We start from the raw sequence: 26,558 nt of genomic DNA, 5'->3' as shown, positions 1-26,558 counted from the left end.
ACAAGGTTTTTAAAGGTGCTTGCATGACAGGACCCTAGGATTGGGGGCAGCTGCCCTATATTCCAAGACACGTAAAAACCACTTGTGCCACCCAGCTGGGTGGCACAAGTGGTTTTTTATTCATCCCTGGACACGGGATCTTCAGAAACCATGCTTGCCACCCAGCAAGGGGCAGTATGCCATTTTTATACATCCATGGTCATGGGGGCCAAGGGGACATGCTGGGGCAGTCCATACACAGGGTCCCCATGCCTGGAGATTAGTAGAAATAGTGTGTGCTCCCCCAGCTGGGGTTTTGACAACTATTTAATTGGGGCCAGGGACTGGTCTAGGGATGATTTCAGACCCTGGTTTAATCCCTGACCCCAGCTGATAGCTGATTGTGGGCTGGTGCATGGGGAGCCTGCAATCATGATCCTACACTGGCAAGTAAGGTGCAGTTGGAGTCTAATCCCCAATCCCAAAATCACACACCCTGCCATGTACGTGTGGCATTTGCCATTTCATTTGCCATTGTTGAGTTTGCAGATCAGATCCCATAAAGCCTTTAAGCGAACATCTGTCAGGGGCCTTAGATACTTTTTGAAAAATTGTTTAATTATTGTTCTTGGCCACAGACTTATGGTAATATTAAAGATATAAATTAAGTGGTGGTTTTATAAAGGATATATGACAAAAAGATAATACAATTTGTAGCATGTAATTCTCTCGGGTAGAAGTAAAAATAGGATATTATATCTGAATAATTCATCTGAGACGAAATAATTTTCATTTTCCAAGTAAGCATATTTAAGAATAAATATTAATCAAACAAACATGTGGAAATTAGATTTTCTTTAATCGGATATACTTTGTTACTTGGCCTACCACGGTTTGGCCAACTAAATATATTGGTAATTACCCTTGTGTGTTCATGACATGTTATGAAACTATTTCAACCCTTTTTCTATGCTTATGCATTTCAAACCTTCTGCCACTCGATAGAAATCCAACTTGTTTGGATATATTTCCACTAAACCCATATTGACATTATAATATTTCTTAATGCTGCAAAAAATCATGCCAAAAATAAATATTTATATTGTACATTTATATTTGTATTGTAAACATTTATAGGTAAAAATGCACAAAAGGTATTGGTTGCAGCCAACTTAATTAAACAATGCATTATTTTTGTTTTGCCAATTAAAATGATTAATTCCCTTGTCCCGTCATAATTTAAACATGTTTGATATTTAGTTATCTTGAGAAACTAGACAATTTTAGAGTGTCACCAATGGAAAACAATTGAAGCTGTGAAATCGAGCACTTTTCTGCATTCCCATAATTTTTAATTGAATGATTTTTCAACCAGAATATGATTTAACCTCTTCTAAGGCCTTTATGTTGAAATGAAGGTGCATTTTAACCTTAAATTCAGTGGCATTTACCCATATTTTGTAGATTTTCTTTATATTCGGTGTATTCTAATCCTTAAAATTATGACTAAAACTTGTTATATTGTCTGTGCAATGTTATGCACACAACTTCAAGCTTTACATTTATCTTCTGTCTTTGTTCTGTAGGGTTATTCTTTTGTTGCTCCTTCTATTTTGTTTAAACGCAATGCGGCTATAGTAAATCCTATTCAGTTTCATATGGAAGATGAACGACCTGGCATTACAACTATTGCTAGAAGTGCTATGATGAAGGTAATGATAATATCAAAAACTTAGCTTGCTTGGATATGTTTTTAAGGCATGAGTACCTTCCAGTTGAGATTTCTTGACTTTGGCTATAAATTTGGAGGCTGAAGGCTGAGATACTAATTATCATTGAGCGTATAATCATTGTTCAGTTATCTGTTCTTTGGCTGAAGAGTCAATAGCAGTCAATCCGCACTTAAAGTTAACATATGCCAATATGCCATAGTTAAGACGTAACTGGAGTCTAGACTTGAAAAGCCATAATTAAAAAACATAACGGCAGCAACATGGGATCCAATTTTCCTTTCTTTCCAGAAGGACAGTGAAAATAACAATACTTTTTTCATTTGACAAAAATAGAATTCACCTGGGCAAGTAAACAGTCTCAAAGCTGCAATAGTTATTATAGAAGGGGATCTGATTTAATATAACAACCCAGATTTGCATATCATGTAAATCCTTATGAAACTACATGTTATTGTTGTGTCTTCAAATAAGCTTTACTGTTTTTGGGATCAGCATGTAGAAATCAACTCTGGACTTTTCCCATAATGTTTTTGTAGTTGAAGATATTCTGATAATAACAGTTTATTCAATATTTTTTAAAGTATCTTATAATTCATCTTTACAGTGTTTAAATAAAATTTGTGCATATTGTTTCATAACATTATCAGACCACCTCTATTTATACTGTATTGTTTTTCAAAATTAGATCTTTTAACTGTATTTTTGGAACTATAAATGCAGATTGAATAGTTTATTCTTTGTCTTTGACTCATTATACTGGAAGTATTCCACAGAACTAAATATGGTCAGTTTCCTGACAGGACTCTCCATTTTATCATCATTATGAACTGGATCTGAAAGAGAAACCATTGGGAGAAGGAAGTTTTTCCATCTGTCGAAGGTGCTTACACAAGAAAACTAGCCAAGAATATGCAGTAAAAATAATTAGTAAAAGGTATAAATAGTCTCTAAGATAATAAAAACATTATTTACTTTGCTTACAATTTACAGATTAGATTAAGGATTACAAATAAAAAGATATTTGTTTAAAATATAGGGATTTACTTCTGAAGATCTATAGGCAACATTCAATTACATTATTGACTACTAAGTTAGACGATTTTGGAGTTTCCATATAGCTTAGAAGTATTCATCTAGGATAAGGGTGGAATGATTAAGGCCAATCCTTCAAGCCTTCTGAAGGAATCTGAACTGCCTACTCACTTGTAGAAAAAGAGGTGCTTAACTTAAGGCAAAGATATTTCATAGTATCATAGTGCTTAGGGCCGGAAGGGACCTAAACAGATCATCAGGTCCGACCCCCTGCCCCAGGCAGGAACGGGTGCCGCGGTCATATCACCCCAGCCAAATATCTGTCCAGCCTCCTCTTGAAGACCCCCAAAGTAGAAGAGAGCACCACCTCACTTGGGAACCCATTCCAGAGCCTGGCAGCCCTAACTGTAAAGTAATGTCTTCTGATGTCCAGCCTGAACCTCTCTAACAATTTGTGGCTGTTATTCCCAGTAATCCTGGGTGGTGCCTGGGGGAACAGAGCCTCCCCCAATTCTCGCTGGCCCCCCTGGGTGTACCCTAGACAAGAGACTATTGTAGATTCAATTCCCATTTCTGCTTTACCAAGAAACACAAATTTGTTATTGTATACCCCATCCTGCAGAGCTTGTTGAGAGACTCATTTCTGTTCTGCTTGCTTTTGGGGCTTCCAAGATTTTGGCTTTGATTTCCAAGTGTGTATATCAAAGTGAATCTTGTTGTAATAGTCCAAAATCTGGATTAGGAAGAAGTTTAAAAAAAATTAATAGGCATAACAATTTTGACTCTGAAGTACGCTTACTTATTGGGTACAAACTGATTAATCGATTTTCCAGAATGGAAGCAAACACCCAGAGAGAAATAACTGCTTTGAAGCTCTGTGAAGGACATCCCAATGTAGTGAAGTTGCATGAAGTTTTTCATGATCAGGTAATTATTATCAGCATTTTTCAAACATACTTTTCTGTGCATACCATTAATCTTATGAAAGTATTACTGTTCGTCTATAGAAGCAGATTCTATCAGTGTATAAGCACTGTCATTGCTGCTGCCTGGGTGGGCAGCAGCAGCAGTGGAGACCACCCAGTGAGCCCCCGCCACTCTGGGTACCTCGAGGGCAGCCCCGTTGCAATTGCAACAGTGGTAGGAAGGGCCAACCAGGTAGCAGAGATTGCCCAGTCAGCCCTTACCTCCATGGGTAGCTTGTGGACAGCCCCATCAGCTCTTGCGACATTGTCAACAACTGATTGGAACCTGTCAGTAAGCCTGCCTCAGTCGCTGAACGGTTGTCCTGGGGATGGGAGGAACTAAGGAACCATATAAAATACCAGTTTTAAGTACTACAAAAATAACGTGTCAAAGGCCTAAGATGCCTATTTTTATTTTCCTTTACAAGTGACATGAAGCTTAAATAATATTTATAAAGCACCTTGAATAATTGAATTAGAAGATTGATACAGGTGCAAGGTATTAATTCCTAAGGCTATTTTTATTGAAGTCCTAAATCATGAAATTTTAATTAACTTTGCTATTCTGAGAAGTCTTGCAATGTGTTTTGTTGTGGATTTTTCAGTCATCCACTTTATCTAAACATTACTTGTATGAAATGACCATGGTGGCTGCAGGAAGCTAGCTGTGCCTCCCTGATCTCCCTGGAAACTACAGTGAAAAGAACCTACTATGAAGTCTCCCTTTCCTTTCTCCATACAACCCTTTCCCACTCTGTATACCTCTTCAGGCTTCTGCACACTGATCATAATTTTTTGAATATTTAAAAATCAAGATGTTATTCTTTTATTTTGTTATAAACATAGTTATTTTTTATTAGCTCTAGTTACAGATCTTTTTTGGGAATGCAAACCAGCTAACATTTGTCAGGCTCTGACTCATTTCTAGTAAATCACAGTTTACCAAGGTGAACTCTGCTTATCCCTTCCAGTGCTTTCATAGCTAAAGGTATAAAAAGTGACCTGAAAAGCAGTGGTAACAGTATTACTAGTGAGCTTCTCTAGATAGCTGCTCTATGCTGAACAGTATCCCTATACATCTCTATTACTGTGCTCTTTCCAGTACTGCACACCATTCCTGCTTCTGCCCTTCATAACTCCAAGCCCTTTACTTCCTTACAGGGGATTAAACTCCCTTGTTCTGGGGAACTTCTACATTAAAAGGACAGGTTTCTGGTCTAAGGAAATTTTCTGTTTGGTAAGACATCTCTGTTTAAGGTATCTAGAGTATCTGCATTGTACCCTGTCAGCACAAGGAAATCCTGATCTCAGCCTTCTTTGTCTTACCCCTTCACTATTTCCCTGCAAAACTTGTATTTTTTCTACTGTACTTTTTAACTCTTTTACTTCATAGCTCTGCTTTTCTTGTCCTTGCATTTCCACAGTAGTACAAATCCCCACCTACATGCTGCCTCCCACAAATCTTACTTCCTTACATCCACAATTCATTGTTCTGGCCTACCCCCATGACCACTTCAGCCTCCTTGAAAGTTTCCCTCACTCACAAACTTCCATTATCCTTTCTTCTTCCCGACAGAGATGTACCTAGTAGGCTAATTCAGAATGACTCACTCCCTCAATATCTCTTAATGCTACCTCTCCCTCTTCCCCCATATTCCATCTACCACCTGCTAACAGTTAACAGGTTATAAAAAGAATAGTCCTAAAAAAATGCATTGCAATAACACTGAAGCATATAATCTTGTCTTCAAATTCAGAATTTTTTAAGGTAAAAATAAAACTTTTCAAGTAAAACCAGCTTTTAGGATAGTTATTATTAATCCTACTGAAGATGGAATTAAGGTTGCGTGTTTGAGAGTAATCATGCGTATTATGGTTGGTGTAGCAACATTTATACTTAAATGTGGGAAATAGCATGTAAAGCAATTGTGGATAATTAAAGATTTGAAAAATAAACTTTCTGGAGACTAAGCAAGGAGTTACTAACTTTTTTCTGCTATTAATTTGAACTCTGTGACTAATTCTTCATCCATTGCAAAAAGAGAAAAAGGACCTCTACATGGAGGTACGTAACCTTCATCTCTCATCAGATTCTACCTTTTGATGTACATGTTTAATTTCTGTTGAGGTCCTTGGCAGCCTAACGCAGAAATGGCATTGTAGAGTAAGTTTTGGCCCTTATTTCTGGACTCATGAAACAATATTTTATTGGGCAACTTTATTCATCTTAACCTCTGGAAAGGGAGACTGTACTGCACTACTACCTGACTGCTGGAAGATGAATGCATTCTAATTCTTTATTTTGTGCTACACAAAAGAAATTAGTCTCACAATTTTTAAAAACTATGTTTTTCCACCTATTTGTTTTAAGGGTTTGCTTGTTTTTTTCCTAAAACAATTGTGTCTCATGTTTTATAATGCTGACAATATTTAAATTCCTCGCTGTTACTATACAATCTACATTTTCTAAGACTCCACGTAGATTGTATTTGTTTGTTTTCTAGGTTCACACATTTCTAGTAATGGAACTGCTGAAAGGGGGAGAATTGCTTGAACGTATTCAAAAAAAGAAGCACTTCAGTGAGACAGAAGCCAGTTATATTATGCGCAAACTTGTTTCAGCTGTGAGTCACATGCATGATGTGGGAGTAGTCCATAGAGATCTGAAGCCTGAGGTATAGTATAGCATGATTTTACACATTGTTATTCTGCCACCTTAGCTTCATCTTGCAGTGACAAGAAAGATGAAACTTGCATAAATCATTTTTTAAAAATAGGGGTAATAAATATTTATGGATTAATAATAAATAGCTATTATATGACATAGCTCACAGGCACAGTTAAGTTTGTTTAGGTGCATTTCCAGAGTTTGTAATTATCTCCCAAATAAGTCCTTACACTGTTTTTACCCTGAACTGTAACTGCAGTTTAATACATTTTCATGTGGGAATTTATTGAGAGAAGGTAATGAATCCAGTAGTAGAGAACAGGCTTGCAAACCATTTATTCCAGTTTTAAAAAAATGAAAACAGAAGGATACTTCTAGATCATTGGTAAAATATTTCCTATTTTATGGTGCAGAATTAAGCCATGGTTACAGACTAAAATAATTGATGGTTAAAAAGTGAGAAATCCTTTAAGATGGTGTTTATCCTAGGCAATTAAAATTGGTTTGTGATCCTTATGTATTAAACCAGGGGTTCTCAACATTTGGTATAGGGCTGCAGGGGTTGAGGGCAGGAGTGAGCTCTTCTCAGAGTGGTAGGGCAGGGATGATCATGTGGTTACCTCCTTGCACTGAAGTTGGGCACAGAAGAGCCTGTGCTTAGCTCCTCATGTGGAGGGGAAGAGGAAGCGTTTAACTCTTTTGTAGAATTTAACTTGTATTTAGAGTTGAAATTATTGTTTGTATGGGATGATTTGGATAGAGATGATCATGCCTCAGGGAGCAGGGGTTTGGATGAAATGACCTTTGGAGGCCCCTTCCAGCTTTATTTCTCTATGGTTGTATGAACTCATACAGGAGCTGGCAGGGACAAGTGTGATCATCCCTCTTTGCACTGGAACCAGGCAGAAAAAGAGCCTGTGCTTCCTGCCTTACAAAGAGGCCAAGTGGAGAGGAGCAAGTACTTATCTCTCCGTACCCTGCAGCACCCTCAAAATGATCTTGTGGCATCCCTATTTGAGAACCACTGATGTAAACTTTATTTGCTGGTATAAAAGTAGTTGTGTGTGTTTTCACTTAAGAAATAATATACTATAAGAGATTGCATTATCTTCAAGTCTGCTGTTGCTTTATTTGCTGCAGTTTTCACACTTCTGCATGGCTTCTACTCAGAGATGTAACAGAGCAATGATAGTACATGGGGCACTGGTGGCAATGCTGGAGGCAATGGTGGCACAGCCAGCCAGCCGCTCTGGTGGCAACTATTCTTGTACAGTCACTCTCCCTCAGTTATCTGACTGTTTCTATTAGCAAGGTGTACTATGTATAATGTATGATGTGCAGGAGTACAAGGAAGAGACTGGAATTAATTTCCTTGTCCCAATAACCTGATGGGATTGCAATATTTTTCTGATAAATAGGGCACGAATTATCTCTCTTTGGTGTTTGTACAGAACCCAGTATAATGGAGTTTCAGTCTCAGTTGCTGTACTGTCTTAAAAAAATATATTTTCTCAGTGATAACAGTGATGGCGACATAGGACATGAGCCAGTATCCTGTGAATATAATGGCTACTGTCATGTTTATACCTTATGTGCATTTAGTTACAAAGAAAAAAAGAAAATCAATAGCAAAACAATACAGTCCATTAATAAACCATTCAAAGACATGTGACTGGACATTATAGATGTGACCTGTATACATGACAAATAGAATCATTATATTGATTATTACATGAGTAACTTAACTTTGATGACTTTATCATCATGCAGCAATATCATGGTGTCAAATTAGTTCCCTTTACCATGGTTAGTTGCCCATGGATTTTGATCTGCTACCTGGAACCTGTGTTAGCTATTTTTAGTATTTTTTGCTGCCAGCTATGGTTGGGGTGTCAGGTCTCTGGGTTTACTTTCTTGGGGTTGATAGTGGCAAAGTTATTCACAATTCTGTATCTCATTTTACTGGGCTCATGGGCTGCGTCCCCATGAGCAGAGCCCTGCAGTTGTTGTGGGGGAAAAAGCTACCACATGCGCCACCCCACTTTTTCCTGGGGCAAATTAGCAGCATGGTGGATGCTTACATGTGTGGTACATGTGGTTTGCAGTGCCACAGACCAGACATGCATGCTCCTCTGAATGTGCCCATGAGAGTCTAAAGTCCCCTGCCCAGTTCTAGTCCATTAAAGCTTAAATAGTTAGACATTGCAAATCTTATCCACAGATCAGAGGATGGAACAGTCTTGAGGTAGGGGTCCTCTTCACTGAGTGTCAGCCCAATAGTTTATTGTTAAGTTTTCTGGCTGGTCATGTTCTTGTCAAGCTTGCTAGGCCACTTCTGTCTTTAGACCCTTTAATTTAGTTCCTGCCATCTCCTGAGCTCGCTCAGCCACCAGTTTGTTACAGTCTCAGGACTCTTCACAGTCATGGAGCTCTCTCTCTTGTGCACTGTCTCTCTCTCACACCCACCAGTTTCCGAACAGGACGCTGACTTGGAGTCTAAGGATGAAAACAAAGGGGAACTCATGAGCTCTGGTGACCTTAACATGTCTGAGAGGCCCCCCTTCAAGGAGAGGAATGATCATCCCTTGGTGAGGGATGGTACTCCCTTGCAGGAGAATCACCAGCCCTCCGTTGTCTTCTCTGGGGATGCACGCAGGGAACATTACTCCCTTAAAAGCATCATTAGGTGCCTTGACAAGACTGAAGGAATCTGGAAGGTCAAGAGCCAAATAACAAATGTTTTCCTGACTGAATGTTTCTAGTCTCCGCTCATAGCATGATAGAGAAACTGCTGGCTAAGAAGGCAACAAAATACTATGCATTCAGACTAAAAAAATTAAGAAGACTGATTAAAAAGGAAACTGAGAGAGCAATTCAACAGCTGTCTACCAGTTGTTAGTAGAGAACAAACCTATGGACTGTTAAGGGCAACTTTCTGGGATATCCAAAATAAAACATATCCCTTCCTTCTTTCTCCATTTTTCCTCTCTGCCTTTGCTTTCACCTTTCCAAAGCTCGCACAGTGCTAACCTTTACTCTTGGGTCACTCAGTGCAAATGGATACAGCAGGGATCAGCAACCCCCAGCATGCATGCCAAAGCTTGGCACTTGCAGCCATTTTCCTCAGCACTCCACAGCCAACTTGGACTCTGGGCAGCTTTTGCCAGCAGCTGTCCAGAGCCTGAGCCGGCTGCAGCTAGGAGCCTGCAGACAACTGCTTGGGGCTCTGCAGCCCCTGCACCTGTTCAGTGGCTGCAGCAGTTGTATGCGGACCTCTGGACACATGGCCAGGAAGGGGCTGGGGGCAGCACAACCCTGGCTCTCTCCCACCATCTGCGCAGAGGCATGTGTGCAGCTGTCGCCACCATGGAGCTGGCGCTGGGCTGCGGAGCCTGGCACAACTGTTTGCAGTCTTCCAGCCACCTTCTACAGCTGCCCAGAGCCCAGCTCTGTGGCGGTGGCAGGTGTACACACAGCTCACAGCACATGGTGGAGAAGATGCTGGGGCAGTGCAACCCTGGCCTCTCCCCACCGTCCACCTGGAGGCATGGGTGCAGCCACTGCCAACAATGAGGATCAGGCCTCTTGTGGCTCCCCCCAGTCGAGGCTGGGGTGGAGGTTGGGGTGACTTTGGAACTTGGGCTAAAAATGTTGCCAACCCATGGGATACAGGAACCCCAGAACGTGAGCAGTTTTCTTTGAGTTCCTCAACCAGAAATGGTTAGATTTCATCACGTTGCAAGATATGCACAGAGATAGGACCAATGAAACAGATTGGCACACCATTTGAAGGAGAAGAAATTTCTTTAGCCTTGGCACCAGCTCTACCACAGGTATTGACATTCTCTTCTCATGGACACTAAGGCTGATTTCAGTGATTGTCCAGTGGAGCTTGAGGCTGCTATGAGGGATGCTGGTAATGACCATGGACTCTATGAGAGCCTCAAACTCCAGAAAAAATGCTTGAGAGAATTGATAGAAGGCATGGCCTGGGCACACAAACTCGAACCACTTCCAAGAACTCAAAGAGGCTGATACCCTGACCTATTTCTTTTTCAACCTAGAGAAGAAGTGCATAGAACAAAAGATCATTAGCCACCTTAAAACCCCATTGGGCCAGGTGGTCACAGACCCTGCCAAAATCTAAGAGCATGCTGTTAGCTATTGGAGCGATTTGCAACCAAACCTGTCTGCCCAGAGGGCATTCAGCACCTTCACAAGGGCCTTGCCATTTCATGGGTCTGAGACTGACAAGCTTGAACAGGAGTTTTCCTTGGCAGAGCTAACCGCCACAGGGAAAATGCTAGGCCTCGACAGATTACCATTCAAAGTCTATAAGACTTTCTGGCTCCTCCTCAGCCTAGACCTCTGCTGCATCTTCTAGGAGAACCTTGAAAACGGGATTCTAACAGTCAGCTGCTGACAGGCAGTGCTCACACTACTGCCCGAGAAAGGGGATTTCAGTGACATTAAGAGCTGGTGACTGGAATCATTCCTCTGTACCAATTATAAAATACTGACTAAAGGCCTGGCTAACTGGCCTAAAATGGTCACAGCCTCAGTCATAGGCCCTGAACAGAACTACTGTGTACCTGGCAGAACCATCCAGGACAACCTATTTGTGTTGCATGACCTGCTAGCAGCTACAGAACGTTTTGGCTTGAACACTGGCCTTGTCTCCCTGAGTCAACAGAGACTTTGATTGGGTCAACCACAGCTTTTTATTCCAGACTTTGGAAGCTTTTGGGTTTGAGCCCCTCCTCACATTGACCATCTGGCTCTGGTACTAGGACATCTCTAGCCTCCTGAAGCTAAATGGAGAGCTGTGGGCCCTGTTCCCAGCATGCAGGGGAATCTGTCAGGGCTGCCCCCACTCTGGAATGCTTGTATGCTCTAACCACTGAGCCATTGCTCCAGCAGTGCCTGATAGGTCTGGCCCTCCCATTGACTGCAGCCCTGGCTGCTGGCCTCCCAGTTCAGGTGACAGCGTATTCTGATGGCATGACTGTTTTTGTGAGCAGTGAGGGTGATGCCCAGTTTCTGATCAAGTGTCAGTGGCCTACAAGCATTCCTTCTCAGCCTGTATCAACTGGGCCAAATGCCAAATGTTTCTGCTGGGCACCTGGGCTGATGCTCAGCTCCTCGACTTGTCTGGAAGCCTGTTCCGCAATGGTTTCAAAGACCTGGGAATTTTCCTAAGTCTGCTGGCCTATTTAGTCAAGTACTGTGAAGGCCTCATTGAGGAGGTTGAGGTCCAACTACAGTGGTGGTGCTGGTGCCTGCCTAGCCTCTCCTACCACAGCTCGGTCCTGGTCATCAACAACCTCAACAACCTGGCAGCTGCTACTCTGTAACTTGAGTGTGTCATCCTGCATCTGCCAGTTACACTGCTCAGACAGCTCCAGAAGCTCCTTGTGGACTTCTTCTGGAATGGGTACCACTGGCTCCAGCAGGCTGTCCTGTAACAGGGAGCCCTGGTTCTGCTACTGAATGCTGGTGTGACCCCTTTAAGGGCAGGCTCTTTGTAGCTTGAGCACAGGCAACCAGCAAGGCAGGGATTAAGAAACAGCCCTGTGGACAGGTCAGCTGACAGGGAAATCACATGACCAGAAGAGGGCTCAGGCTTGAACCTGCACCAGGCAGAGACATTAGCGCTTTGAGCCATGGAGAATGGAGCCCTTGGCAGTAGGGCAGCAGCTCCCCTAAAAGACCCAGGGCAGACCCAAGGCCTACACCCAGAGAGGGATTGAGTGGAGGTCCAGGAGCCCAGAGCAGCGTGGAGATAGGGCTGGGACACAGATGCCAGACCTATAACAGTGGGCCTTGGCTAAGGACCAGCCAGAGTAGAGGGGCAGAAGCCAGGAAGGTGGAAACCCCAACAAGGGAACGAAGCCCTGAGGTGGCCTGGAGACTTGGGAACAAGTGTCCCACCTGATTGATGATTTAAACCATCTGCAAGGCATGGGGCATGGTGCTATAATTAAAGCTGTGTTATAATGGATTACCTAGGTTCCAGTTATAGACATGTTACCTCAGCAGATCCTGTGCCATTGTTATCTGGAAACTAAAGTTCTCTGCTGCTTAAAGTTGGTGTAATGATTATTTTTTCTGGAATTTACCTTCTGGTACAGGTATCTGGGATATATGATGCCCTTGTAAATATAAAAAACCATTGTGGGGGATGTAAAGTTTTACCATGATCAGAAATGTTGCTGAAATGCCTGTCACAAAAAATCTTTTCGTTTCCTTTATCAGAGAAATATCAGCATTTGAGGCATGTTGTTGTTTCAAAGGACTCTATGTCCAACTTATTCCTTCATATTTACTTTTATTATCATTTAAATTTAACAGCTAATTCAGATGTTAGGTTTGGTTAAGCAGTACTTTAGTCCCTTAAAAAATATACTGGTCAACACAGTAGAACATTCAGTAGAACAGGAATCTGGAAAGTCAAATGAGCAGGAGTTACTGGTTGTTAAATTGTTCTCAGAAGTTACTTTCTGTACACAGCTGGACTTACCGTCCCTGTCTGTTTGCTCTTGTTTTTAAAGTCATTGTTTTAAGACAGTCAGAGACACAGGGTAGAATTAACAGGTTTCCCTATACAGATGTGGCCAATGCACTATTCTGCAAGAGTATATGATCCTGTTTAGGCTTTAACAGTTCTAGTCAATGTTGTTTCATGTATGACTATAGATTTTGTAATAAGTAGCCTCACTTTTTATATGGCTTATTACCTGGCAGTAAAGGTGGAATTTTGTAATTGCAATGGAAACTTCCAGTTTTTGATATTGTTTTAGTCATTAGAACAGATGCATCATTCTGCAATGTAAAATAACTTATTGAATAGTAGAATATTTTCAAGAATTCACTATAGTAATGGAATAAGAGGATGCATAGCATGTAGGGGTATTTTTTAATAAAGAGGTCTGTGAAGATCAGATTAATTCAGACTGTAATTAAAGTGGTTCCAAGCCTTACATCTGTATTTCTTAAATTGGTTGAAATTTATAAGTAAAAATAGAAAATAAAATATTTGAAGAATCATGGTCTAACAAACGTGGTTTCTGCACAGAAAGTTATGTTTCACTAATGTATTAGAATTATTTGAATATGCCATAAAGTAGTGGATAGAAGACATCAAACAAGTGTAGACAGTGGTACTGTCTCAGATGTAGGACAGTGAAGAGAAACTTGAGATCTGGTTCGGCCAGTACCACCCTTTATAGCAGGAGTGGGCCACATCTGGCCTGTGGGTTGAATCTGGCCTGCAGCAGGTCTTTGTCTGGCTCATGGTGGGTCCCTCAGTCCTCTGGCCCAGGCACAGTCAGGTGTGGCGCATCCTGCTGCCCACTGGGCGTGCACCGGGGCTAGGGTGACTCTGCAGCTGAACTGCCTTTCTAGGCCGCCCAGGTGGCACGTGTTTCCTTCTGGCTGCCGCCGCTGCTGGCCCCAGCCCCGTGGTACGCTGCATAGCCCTGACCCCACGTGGCCCGCACTTGCTGTGGGCTTGCCCACCCAGGCTCAGCAAGCGGCGGTGCTGGACAAAAGCTCTTGCTCACTGTGAAGGGAATGTGGCCCCTCCCCCTCCTACTGCCGGCAGTTCCTTTCTGCAGTCGCCTGGAACCCATGCTGGGCTGCCCTGCATCTCTGTCACTGGCACCGCCACCTCTGGGCTGCCCCTCAGGGCAGCGGTGACAGTGCAAAACAGACACAGGGCAGCCTGGCACAGGCTCTGGGGAGCTGCAGCAGGGAACTGCCAGCAGTGGGAGGGGCCACTTTCTCCCCTGTGCTGAGCAACAGCTTCTGTCCAGTGCCGCTGCCACTGAGCCTGGGTGGGTGAGCCCGGGGCAAGCGTGGGGCATGTAGGGTCGGGGCTGTGCAGTGCAGGCCCTCACTGGTACTGCCTGCAGGCTGAATCTGGCCTGATCTTCTGCTTTAAAAGGTTGGAGACCACTGCTCTGGATACTATGGCCCTTCTCCATGGAGTCCTTCTCTATTCCCATATAAGAAATCGCATTTAATAAGAATGGCCAGGAATTCATACATCAGACACCATTATAGGACATCTTGTCCACGGGACATCTGCAAGCAGAGATGTCATTTCACACAAGAATTCAAAGTGCAGATTCTTCAACAGAAACTGCAGTTTCAAGACCAGGATCATAGATTCATAAATTCATAGATGTTAGGGTTGAAAGGGACCTAAATAGATCATCGAGTCTGACCCCCTGCAAAGGCAGGAAAGAGTGCTGGGTTTAGATGACCCCAGCTAGATGCCTATTTAACCTCCTCTTGAAGACCCCCAGGGTAGGGGAGAGCACCACCTCCCTTGGGAGCCCATTCCAGACCTTGGCCACTCGAACTGTGAAGAAGTTCTTCCTAATGTCCAGTCTAAATCTGCTCTCTGCTAGCTTGTGGCCATTATTTCTTGTAACCCCCAGGGGCGCCTTGCTAAGTAAAGCCTCACCAATTCCCTTCTGTGCCCCTGTGATGAACTTATAGGCAGCCACAAGGTCGCCTCTCAACCTTCTCTTGCGGAGGCTGAAGAGGTCCAGGTGCCCTAGTCTCTCCTCATAGGGCTTGGCCTGCAAGCCCTTAAACCACGTGTGTGGCCTTTCTCTGGACCCTCTCCGGGTTATCCACATCCCTCTTGAAGTGCGGCACCCAAAATTGCATGCAGTATTCCAACTGCGGTCTGACCAGCGCCCGATAGAGGGGAAGTATCACCTCCTTGGTTCTGTTCGTCATGTTCCTGCTGATGCACGATAAAGTGCCATTAGCTTTTCTGATAACTTCGTCACACTAACGACCCATGTTCATCTTGGAGTCAGCTAGGACTCCAAGATCCTTTTCCGCTTCCGTGCCTCCAAGCAGGTCATTTCCTAGGCAGTAGGTATGCTGGACATTTTTCCTCCCTAGGTGCAGCACTTTGCATTTCTCCTTGTTGAATTGCATTCTGTTGTTTTCAGCCCATATGTCCAACCTGTCCAGGTCTGCTTGTAGTTGTAGTTGTTCCCTGCCTTCCGGTGTGTCCACTTCTCCCCACAGTTTTGTGTCATCCGCAAACTTGGACAGAGTACACTTCACTCCCTGAAGTCGCTGATGAAGACATTGAAGAGTATCGGTCCAAGGACCGAACCCTGCGGGACCCCACTGCCCACACCCTTCCAGGTCGATACCGACCCATCCACTACGGCTCTCTGGGTACGACCCTCTAGCCAATTGGCCACCCACCGGACTGTGTAGTCATCCAAGTCACAGCCTCTTAACTTGTTCACCAGCCTGGGGTGGGATACCATATCGAAGGCCTTCCTGAAGTCTAAGTAAATGACGTCAACCCCTACTCCTGCATCCAGGTGTTTTGTAACCTGGTCATAAAAAGAGACTAGATTGGTCAGGCATGATCTACCTGCTACGAACCCGTGCTGGTTTCCCCTCAGCATAATTTTTCCTGTCGGGCTCTTGCAAATGTGAGCCTTGATAATTTTTTCAAAGGCTTTGCCTAGGATGGAGGTGAGACTGACTGGCCTATAGTTGCCTGGATCCTCCTTCCTCCCCTTCTTGAAAATGGGGACCACATTGGCCCTTTTCCAGTCCTTTGGGACCTGGCCCGTGCACCATGAGTGTTCAAATATTCCCGCCAGTGGCTGTGCAATGACGTCAGCCAGTGCCTTCAGTACCCTCGGATGGAACTCATCCGGGCCTGCTGACGTAAAGGCATCCAGTTCCTCCAAGTGCCTCTGCACCATCTCAGGGTCTACGCTTGGTAGTCTGGCGCCCTGCTGCTGCCTCTCTACAATCCCAGTGAGAGACTTGTCTTGCCCCTCGCTTAGGAACACTGAGGCAAAGAACTCATTGAGGAGTTCAGCCTTGTCCCCCTTGTCCATCACCAATTGCTTCTGCCCATTTAGTAGAGGTCCTATTCCACCCTGGGCCTTCCTTTTCCTCCCTATATATCTAAAAAACAATTTTTTGTTCTCCTTAACTTGGGATGCCATCCTCAGCTCCATGGTAGCTTTAGCCTGTCTAACTGCCTCCCTACAAGCGCGAGCAGAGGAGGTATACTCCTCTTTAGTAATCTCTCCCCGTTTCCACTTTTTATATGCCCCGCTTTTAGCCTGTAGGCTGCTCTGGATTTCTCTGGTCAGCCAATCAATAGGAATCAGTAGGAATGGAATCAATCAGAACCAACTGGTATCTTATCTTCTTTGCTAGACAAGACAGCTGTTGTAATCTCACCTTCTTATGCTGAGTTTGAGGTCTTGAAGGAACTGATAAATAACAGGGGCCGCACAGATCCCTCTTACTTATGTGCACAAAAGTCCTTCAGATTTATTGGATGTTTTCCACTGCTCATTAAAAATAAAGTAACACTTCCTAGGCATGAAGCATTTTTAGAACCTGCAATAATCAAAGCAGGTTCCTGCCATTCTGATTCCTACTGCAGAAATGACTGAAAAGAAAGATATTTCATATGGTGGAGTGGAATTACTTACATTCTCCTGAATTCTATCCAGGAGTAAGCCACACCCCTAGAAAACAATTTCTTTTGATCAAGGCTAAGACAGACAGTCAAAAAGCCCGAGGCTGAATTGATTCAGTCTTTGCAAGTTAGTCTAAACTACACAGATTAAATTGAAACAGAAATGAACAGGTATTTACCTTTGATTCAGGAAATGCAGCCACATGCCTGCAGTGGCTCAGGCCAGAAGCTGGGGGATGCTAGAGCACAGCTCTCTAGCTGTGTGTTCACTTCCTCTTCATGCTGCCCCCAAGGTCTCTGGGATTTGCAGTCCAGAATTACAGCAGCAGGACTATGCAGGGTTGCTTATCACTGCTTCCTGCTTCTAGGTGCCTCTGGGATATGTAGTCCACAGTTGCATCCAGCAGTAAATTTGGGTGGGGGAAGGGGTGTTTAACCCCCCTTCCTGCTCCCAGACCCCAGTCGGGGTTTGCTTGTAGTGGGGGGTATGGTAGTCTCCCTGCATCCCCAGCTGGGCTTGCCACCCCCCACCCCTCCCAACGTTCAGCCAGCCATCACTGCTCCAGCTAGGGAGCAGAGGGGTACAGCCAGCCCTGCTCTCTGAAGCAGATAGCCCACCCCAGCCCACGGCTGAAAAGCATGCTGGGATGCTGGAGCACTGTGATTTAACTTGAACCAGAAAAGGGTCTGGGACAGAAGTTTCATAAAGTAGTTTCACCCAAATCAGTTAAGTCTGATCCCTCAGCTCTCCCCGGTTGACCCGAATCACCAGATCTCTCTGAATCAATGCTCAATCTTCTAAAGCTGATTTGGCCAAATCTGTTCAGGACAGTGATCTGAATCTCTGAATCAAATCACTGTCTTCTGAATCGTCCGAATCTGAATCCAAATCGAATACTTCCCTATTCACACAGGCCTAGTACCCATTTCCCTTCACTAATGAACTATTTGAGACACTGGGGCAAGCAGATATATTCACAAAACTGGACCTAAGGGGGTGTATACCTTTGTCTGCATCCAGCAGGGCAATGAGCAGAAGACAACCTTCCACACCAGGTATAGACACTTTGAATACCTAGTTATGCTGTTCGGCCTTTCCAGAACACTGGCCACTTCCAGCACTTTGTTAACAATGCCATGTGGGATGTCCTGGACCAGTTTGTAGTGGTCTGCCTGGACAGCATTCTTGTTTTCTCTGAAAATGAAGAGCAAGACCAGCACATCCACCTGGTCTTAAAATGGCTTCTCAGAGCCATTTATACATGAGATTGGAAAAGTGTGAGTTTGATTGCATCAGTGTGGAATTCCAGAGGTACATAATTAGCCCAGAGAAGTTACGAATAGACCCCAGCAAAGTAACACCAGTACTAGATTGTCCCTCTCCAAGGGAAGTGCAGAGAGACCTATGGTTTTTGGGATTCATGAATATTTATGGAAGGTTCATCCAGCATTTCTCTCCCCTGGTCGCCCCTATAATGACATTAAAAAGGGGGTGCAGTTCGACTGGTTGCAAGCTGCTTTTGACAACTTGAAACAAATCTTCTGCAGTGCCCCAGTCCTGGTCCACCCAGACCCAGCCCTCCCATTCACAGTAGAGGCTGATGATGACTAATTTTGTATTTAGGGCAGTACTGTCATAATGTTGGAGGGCTCAGGAGCCATTACATCTCTGTGTCTGCTACTCCAGGAAACTGATGCCCGTGAATACAACTATATTTGGGACAAAAAGCTTCTAGCTATCAAGGCGGCATTCACGGAATGGCACCACCACTTGAAAGGAGCCCACCGTCTTGTAGAAGTCCTACATAAGTGATCATAAGGACCTGGAATACCTTTGGTCAGCAAAGAGCCTCTACCAATGACACCCTCGCCCATCCGTTTTTTTGTAGGCTCAATTTTACAATTAGCTACAGGCCAGGAGTCTGCAATGGCAATGCGGATGCCTCATTCCAGAAGGATGATTATTCTGATGAAATGCCCCAGAACCCATCCAAAATCATGGGTCCCTAGAACTTTGTGGGCAGAGATAGAGAGGGACTTGTTGAAGATCTGCCTATAGTGGAATACGCAAAGAGAGATGCAATTGAGAAAACATAAATGACTTACTATTGCAGTAAGTGGAATTCAAGATACACTGTCCTTAAGTGTTTTCCATGACCCATCCTCCTTTCCCTTTGCTTTGGATTCCTGTATCATCTGCTGAAGTAGTGGGTGAGAGAGAGAACTGCAGTGATAATGGGTTCCCTGCTGCCTTTTACCTCTGGTATGGCACAGTGATGGGAAAGATTATCTGGTCATAGGTTCCTGGAACACCTCTGCAGTGTAATATAGCCAAGGACAATACATCTTGTACAGAACTCTGTTTACAGTCAAGAAGGTTTTCTTTTCCAAGGGAAAACAACATATGAGAAGCAATAAAAGATAACACAAACTTGGAAAACTGGCACAAGGAATACTTTATTATGCCTCTGAATTTTCTCAGGCTTAATTTTCTACTGTCTTTTTACTGGTAGGAAGTGGTTCACTTGAGGCTCAGTCCTGCAAAGTGCAGAATATAGTCTGAGAGAAATGCTGTGCACCCTAAACCCAGCCTTTGCAGGGTGAACCTTAAGTGATTTTAAGAGTGTGACACACATAATTTGTTCATTGCGTTTATACTGAAGTTCATGAATTCATTTAACTCATGCCTTTTAGAGGAGATAGCGTAAAATATTTCACATTTACATTAATTATTCTGTTTTTAAGAAGTATGCTTTTCCTATTTTAGTGTTTAAATGTTTACAGTTTCTTTTTCTAACCATCCTAGGTTCTAACCACTGATATTTTTTTCTGCTTCTTAGTGAAACACAAGAGATACAGGACTTGATTAGACTTGATTACATTGCACAATATGTTCAATAATAATCTCAGTGTTCATCCACAGAACTGCTTTTACAAGTCATGTGATGATAAGTCTCTGTTCATTTGAGATCAGAGCTGAGTTACAAGTTGTTTATAATGCAGTATGAGGAAATCAGATATATTCACACATACAAGAGAAGTGTCAAGTATCAAGCATTCTGATCACTTTGGGTATACTTTAAATTTACATTTTTAAACTTTCAATTTTAATTTAGTATTATTTTTGTGTTTCCTTTTTAGAATTTATTGTTCACAGATGAAAGTGACAATTCAGAAATAAAAATAATTGATTTTGGGTTTGCTCGGCTAAAACCACCTGATAACCAGCCTCTTAAGACTCCATGTTTTACCCTTCATTATGCTGCCCCAGAGCTCTTCAATCACAGTGGTTATGATGAATCCTGTGATCTCTGGAGTTTGGGGGTCATTTTGGTGAGTGGATATTTGGGGGCTTTAATGCATTTTAATAGTTTATAACACACATCAGTTTGATACTTTTGAATTACTTTAAATCAAGTGTATGGGAAGGGCTTGACATTGACTCAGATAAGTTTGTATTGGATAAGCACAGCTTCAGAGTGGGATGAGGATATTTTTTGGCTGTACAAATAGCAGGAGGAGAAGACAGGTTTTCTGTTATATAAAATGTGCATGTTTTCATCTGTACTTTTGAGGGATGAAAGTTATTTTGCTAACCATGTCTCTAAATAAAGTCCTGTGATTTTTTCAGACCTCAGGCACCTAAAATTCTTCAGATTGACGTAAATAGAATATTTAACTAATGTTCTTCAAGTTGCAGTACATATATACTCTTTTGCTATGAACAACAGTACTTTAATATTAAGCAGGGTTAATATTATCGGTTATATTCTGTCAAAGGTTTGCAATGAACATACGGTACTAATGAATATTTTTTTTTCTTTGGATAGTATACAATGCTATCAGGACAGGTGCCTTTCCAGTCTCAAGATAAAAGTTTAACATGCACAAGTGCATTGGAAATTATGAAGAAAATTAAAAAGGGGGAATTCTCCTTTGAAGGAGAAGCCTGGAAGAATGTCTCTCAAGAGGCCAAAGACTTGATACAAGGTATGTAACAAAGAGCTTTTATTGTCTTTTAGCTTTAGTGACCAGAAGTAAAGTAGTATACTGTAGACTTTTACGATATGAACTGCTTGGAGAATAAATAAATAAGTGTGTGTGTCTGTGTTCTTTCATTTCTATGGCTTTATTAATTGGAAATTTATGGGAAAGTGCTATATTTTTTATTTAGAAGCAGTAAGAGTCAACTTACTGAAAGTCAGGTTAGGTGTAGATTCATAGATTCATAGATATTAGGGTCGGAAGGGACCTCAATAGATCATCGAGTCCGACCCCCTGCATAGGCAGGAAAGAGTGCTGGGTCTAGATGACCCCAGCTAGATGCCTATCTAACCTCCTCTTGAAGACCCCCAGGGTAGGGGAGAGCACCACCTCCCTTGGGAGCCCATTCCAGACTTTGGCCACTCGAACTGTGAAGAAGTTCTTCCTAATGTCCAGTCTAAATCTGCTCTCTGCTAGCTTGTGGCCATTATTTCTTGTAACCCCCAGGGGGGCCTTGCTAAGTAAAGCCTCACCAATTCCCTTCTGTGCCCCTGTGATGAACTTATAGGCAGCCACAAGGTCGCCTCTCAACCTTCTCTTGCGGAGGCTGAAGAGGTCCAGGTGCCCTAGTCTCTCCTCATAGGGCTTGGCCTGCAAGCCCTTAAACCATGTGTGTGGCCCTTCTCTGGACCCTCTCCAGGTTATCCACATCCCTCTTGAAGTGCGGCACCCAAAATTGCATGCAGTATTCCAACTGCGGTCTGACCAGCGCCCGATAGAGGGGAAGTATCACCTCCTTGGTTCTGTTCGTCATGCTCCTGCTGATGCACGATAAAGTGCCATTAGCTTTTCTGATAACTTTGTCACACTGACGACCCATGTTCATCTTGGAGTCCGCTAGGACTCCCAAGATCCCTTTCCGCTTCCGTGCCTCCAAGCAGGTCATTTCCTAGGCAGTAGGTATGCTGGACATTTTTTCTCCCTAGGTGCAGCACTTTGCATTTCTCCTTGTTGAACTGCATTCTGTTGTTTTCCGCCCATATGTCCAACCTGTCCAGGTTTGCTTGTAGTTGTAGTTGTTCCCTGCCTTCCGGTGTGTCCACTTCTCCCCACAGTTTTGTGTCATCCGCAAACTTGGACAGAGTACACTTCACTCCCTGAAGTCGCTGATGAAGACATTGAAGAGTATCGGTCCAAGGACCGAACCCTGCGGGACCCCACTGCCCGCACCCTTCCAGGTCGATACCAACCCATCCACTACGACTCTCTGGGTACAACCCTTTAGCCAATTGGCCACCCACCGGACTGTGTAGTCATCCAAGTCACAGCCTCTTAACTTGTTCACCAGCCTGGGGTGGGATACCATATCGAAGGCCTTCCTGAAGTCTAAGTAAATGACGTCAACCCCTACTCCTGCATCCAGGTGTTTTGTAACCTGGTCATAAAAAGAGACTACATTAGTCAGGCATGATCTACCTGCTGCGAATCCGTGCTGGTTTCCCCTCAGCATAATTTTTCCTGCTGGGCTCTCGCAAATGTGAGCCTTGATAATTTTTTCAAAGACTTTGCCTGGGGTGGAGGTGAGATGGACTGGCCTATAGTTGCCTGGATCCTCCTTTCTCCCCTTCTTGAAAATGGGGACCACGCTGGCCCTTTTCCAGTCCTTTGGGACCTGGCCCGTGCACCATGAGTGTTCAAATATTCCCGCCAGTGGCTGTGCAATGACGTCAGCCAGTGCCTTCAGTACCCTCGGATGGAACTCATCCGGGCCTGCTGACGTAAAGGCATCCAGTTCCTCCAAGTGCCTCTGCACCATCTCAGGGTCTACGCTTGGTAGTCTGGCACCTTGTTGCTGCCTCTCTACAATCCCAGTGAGAGACTTGTCTTGCCCCTCGCTTAGAAACACTGAGGCAAAGAACTCGTTGAGGAGTTCAGCCTTGTCCCCCCTGTCCATCACCAATTGCTTCTGCCCATTTAGTAGAGGTCCTATTCCACCCTGGGCCTTTCTTTTACTCCCTATATATCTAAAAAACAATTTTTTGTTCTCCTTAACTTGGGATGCCATCCTCAGCTCCATGGTAGCTTTAGCCTGTCTAACTGCCTCCCTACAAGCGCGAGCAGAGGAGGTATACTCCTCTTTAGTAATCTCTCCCCGTTTCCACTTGTTATATGCCCCGCTTTTTGCCCGTAGGCTGCCCTGGATTTCTCTGGTCTGCCAAGGAAGCCTCTTGGCCCCTTTCCCCCTTTTTCCCCGCATCGGGATCGTCTCCCTCTGTGCCCGAAGGATCATTTCCTTAAGGCACAGCCACCCTTCCTGGGCTCCCAACTCTTTCAAACTCTTACTCTGCAGTGTGCCCTTGACTAAATGCCTGAGTTCATTGAAGTCAGGTTTCCTAAAGTCTAGCACTTTCACCCTACTAGTTGCCTTACCCACTCAACGTCTTATGGTGAATTCTATTATTTGGTGATCACTGTCCCTCAGGTGACCACCGATCTGTAGGTCTCCTACCATGTCATCCCCCGTTGCCAATACCAGGTCCAATAAGGCATTCCCCCTAGTGGGACCATGTACCTCCTGAGTCAATTGGAGGTCCTGTACACAGGATAGGAACCTGCGTGAACGGTGGGACTTTGCTGTATGCATCTCCCAGCAGATGTCTGGGTAGTTTAGGTCCCCCATGACTTCCGCCTCCCTAGTTTTTATGGTCTCCGAGAGCTGCCTCAGGAGCCCCAAATCTAGTTCTTCTCCTTGGTGTGGGGGTCTGTAGCAGACCCCTACCACCAAATCCCTTTCTCCTTGACCTCCATGTAACTTAACCCATAATCCTTCTACTTTCTCCTCTGATTCCATTTTGATAAGATCTGTAAAGAGACTTATGTCTTGCAGTGCCCAGAAAGAAAACCCTTAATTTTTAAGCATTGGGTCCTAATGTGGAATCATCAGGCCTAAGTCCGATGCATTGGACATTCACTTGGTAGAAGGAAGACCTGTGTTCTATTCCCTGCCTTGAATAATGTTTATATGCTTTACATTAGGCACTGATTGGATAAAATACATAAACAGTCCTTGAAGCAGAGACTGGAATTAGAGGTGCAACGATACATCAGTCTGATATCAGATCGGCACTAATATAAAGAAAATTTTCTGTATCAGAAATTGGCCCGATGCAGCCGACAATTTGTCTGATAAATGCCTGCGCGTGCGTGCAGGTGCAGTGCAGCACATAGGCAGTGAGGAGCAGAGCCGGCAGCGTGGAGTGCTGCATGCAGTTGGTAAGTCTAGTGTGGTGGAAGAGGAAAAGGAGGGGAAAGGGACATGGTGGGGGGGCCGGGGGCGTAGAACAAAGCCCCTGCAGTGAGGGAGGGCTGGGGCTGGGGCAGGGGCTGACCAGCCGGGGCTGGGGTAGGTGCAGGACGGAAGCGCGGCTCGTCTGGAGGGTGTGGGAAGGTGGGGGTGGCTCCCATCTCTGTGCACAGCCCATCTGGTGCTTGTCTGGTGGCTCCCACCACTTGTCCGGGAGGGCACGGGGGGAGGAGGGAAGGGTGTGCCCCCAGATCTGCGCAGGGCAAGGCAGGTTGGAGCCAGGCTCTTCCCAGCTGGGCAGATCTGAGGGCACACCCCTCCCCATGCTCTCCTGGACAAGCGGCAGGAACCGCCAGATAGCACCAGATGAGATGCGCTCAGTGGCAGGAGCCGCCCCCCTTCCCGCCCCCCCACCCGCTGAGCTACGCCACCCTGGCTCCAGCCCACAGCTGCAGCCTGCCCCGTGCTGCGCAGATTTGGGGGGCATATGTCCCCTGGCCCCCAGACAAACTGCTTGCAGCTCTGTTCCACGCCCCTCCCCACCCTGGCTGGCCAGCCTCAGCCCCATTCCCTTCCCTCACCGCAGGGCCCTTGATCTGCCCCCCCACACACTCCTTCCCTCCCCTTCCACCAAACCAGACTGACCAGCTGGATGCAGCTCTTCAAGCCGAAGAGCTGCATATTGGAAATTGGATTGGTATTGCCCGATATGCCTCCTTAAAAATCAGCTATCAGTATCAGCCCCAAAAATCTCTATTAGTGCATTTCTAATTGGAATGCAGATCTCTTTTCCCCAGCATGAGTGACTTAATCATTGGACTAGAGCAGCGGTGTCAGACACAAGACCCATGAGCCAGATCTGGCCTGTGGAGCCTTACAATCCAGCCTGCGTGTCACTGGACTGACCCCATGCACCGGCCCTGACCCTGTGCACTAGAGGCAACACGGGGGAGGTCTAGGGCACACAACAGGCAACCATGGGCAGTGCATTCCCCATACTGGCCCCTGGGGCCACAAGGGCTGCTGTATGCAGTGTGTGGGCTGGACCGAGCATTTCAGCTGTTCCAGAGGGGGTTTGTCCCACTCTGCCAGCAGACTGGTTCAGGGATGCTTATCTGAATCACAGGACAGCATAAGTTTGACACCCCTAAACAAAGAAGTCATGAGCCTGTTTCCTCCCTGCTTTCAGCTTTCTAAATCTTCAGCTTGGTTTAGCACAATAACAGTTTCATGATGGTCATTGGCCTGAACAGGAGGGAACTCTGGGCTCTGGTTCCTGCTTCTGCTCCTATTACTGTCTTTTTCCAGTGGAGCTCAGTCTCTGACCTGTGGGTTAGATTGGGCCCAGAGAGCCACATCATCCAGCCTGTGGAGCTCTCCACAAGTCCAGAAATATGACAGTGGGGAAGCAAGGGTAACTACCAGATTTCCTGCCACTGAATTTCTAAGTCCTGCGGGCCACATGATATGATCCTGCAGGTGGGTTGGTGCTGTGGGCAGAAGCTGGCACAGGGCCCAATCTGATATGTGAGGCCAGAACTGGGACTGGGGCCATGCATTGGGCTAGCCCCATGTGCCAAATCAGTTCCTGGCTGGACAGGCCAGGGGTGGGCAAAATACAGCCTGCAGACCAGATTCAAGCCACTAACTCAGTAGATCTGCCCCGCAGGTGGGTGGTGGCTCTGGCCCAGGCACTCTCTCTTTCTCTTTCTCTCTCTCTCTGTCTGGGCCCCCCCAAATCTGGACTTGGCAGATGGTCCACAGCTGCCCAATTGTAGCTGGCAGTTTCCAGGTTGGGGCTCTGGGCGTGGAGGGTAGTGGGTGGGTCCACGGTTCTGTATTGATTGCAGTCCGCAGCTGTAGCATGCCCTGCCCCCACTTCCATGTGCCTGGAGCTGCCACCTGGAAGCTGATGGCCATTTGGGGGCAGCTGTGGATGCAGCCAGCAGTCTGCTGGGTCCAGAATTGAGGTGGAGGGCATGAAAGCTGCGGGCAGGCAGACTCCGGCTGCATGGGGGGAATGGGCCTGCTAAAGCTGTAGGCAGGGTCAGGCTTCCACACTGGTTGCAGTCCTGGAAGAAGGGGAAGGGTGTGGGGAGGAAGGAGAGAGAGAGAAGTGTAGCGCTAGACCCGGGGCAGGCAATTATTTTGGGCAGAGGGCCGCTTACTGAGTTTTGGCAAGCCATTGAGGGACGCATGACAGGCAGCCAGGGGCAGATAAATATTAATTTTCTAAATTTTTTAGGGGCCCCGCGGGCTGGATAGAATGGCCTGGCGGGCCATATGTGGCCCTCATTTTGCCCACCCCTGCCCTAGACATAACCAAAACTCATTAAGTGGCCCACCAACCCAAATAATTGCCCACCCCTGCCAGTAGCCCTTTGCACCAGATAGGGCCCCAGTGGAG

General features: G+C 45.1%; 1 protein-coding gene across 3 annotated transcripts in view; it reads left to right on the top strand.

Moving 5' to 3' along the window:
• Positions 1-26,558, top strand: part of RPS6KA5 (ribosomal protein S6 kinase A5) — a 204,885-nt gene that overhangs the window by 153,503 nt on the left and 24,824 nt on the right. For 2 of the 3 annotated variants that reach the window (XM_059723175.1, XM_014596484.3), the window contains exons 10-15: positions 1,566-1,691; positions 2,513-2,646; positions 3,578-3,671; positions 6,214-6,384; positions 20,005-20,196; positions 20,694-20,853. In XM_059723175.1, the coding sequence (XP_059579158.1) occupies positions 1,566-1,691; positions 2,513-2,646; positions 3,578-3,671; positions 6,214-6,384; positions 20,005-20,196; positions 20,694-20,853 (877 nt within the window). The remainder of the gene's footprint in view (positions 1-1,565; positions 1,692-2,512; positions 2,647-3,577; positions 3,672-6,213; positions 6,385-20,004; positions 20,197-20,693; positions 20,854-26,558) is intronic. The other variant, XM_014596485.3, reaches the window with a different exon arrangement.

The sequence above is a fragment of the Alligator mississippiensis genome, chromosome 2, assembly GCF_030867095.1.
Source record: "Alligator mississippiensis isolate rAllMis1 chromosome 2, rAllMis1, whole genome shotgun sequence".
Classification (NCBI taxonomy): domain Eukaryota; kingdom Metazoa; phylum Chordata; order Crocodylia; family Alligatoridae; genus Alligator; species Alligator mississippiensis.
Note: the sequence above shows the minus strand (reverse complement) of the source record. Positions and strands in the feature narration are given on the sequence as shown.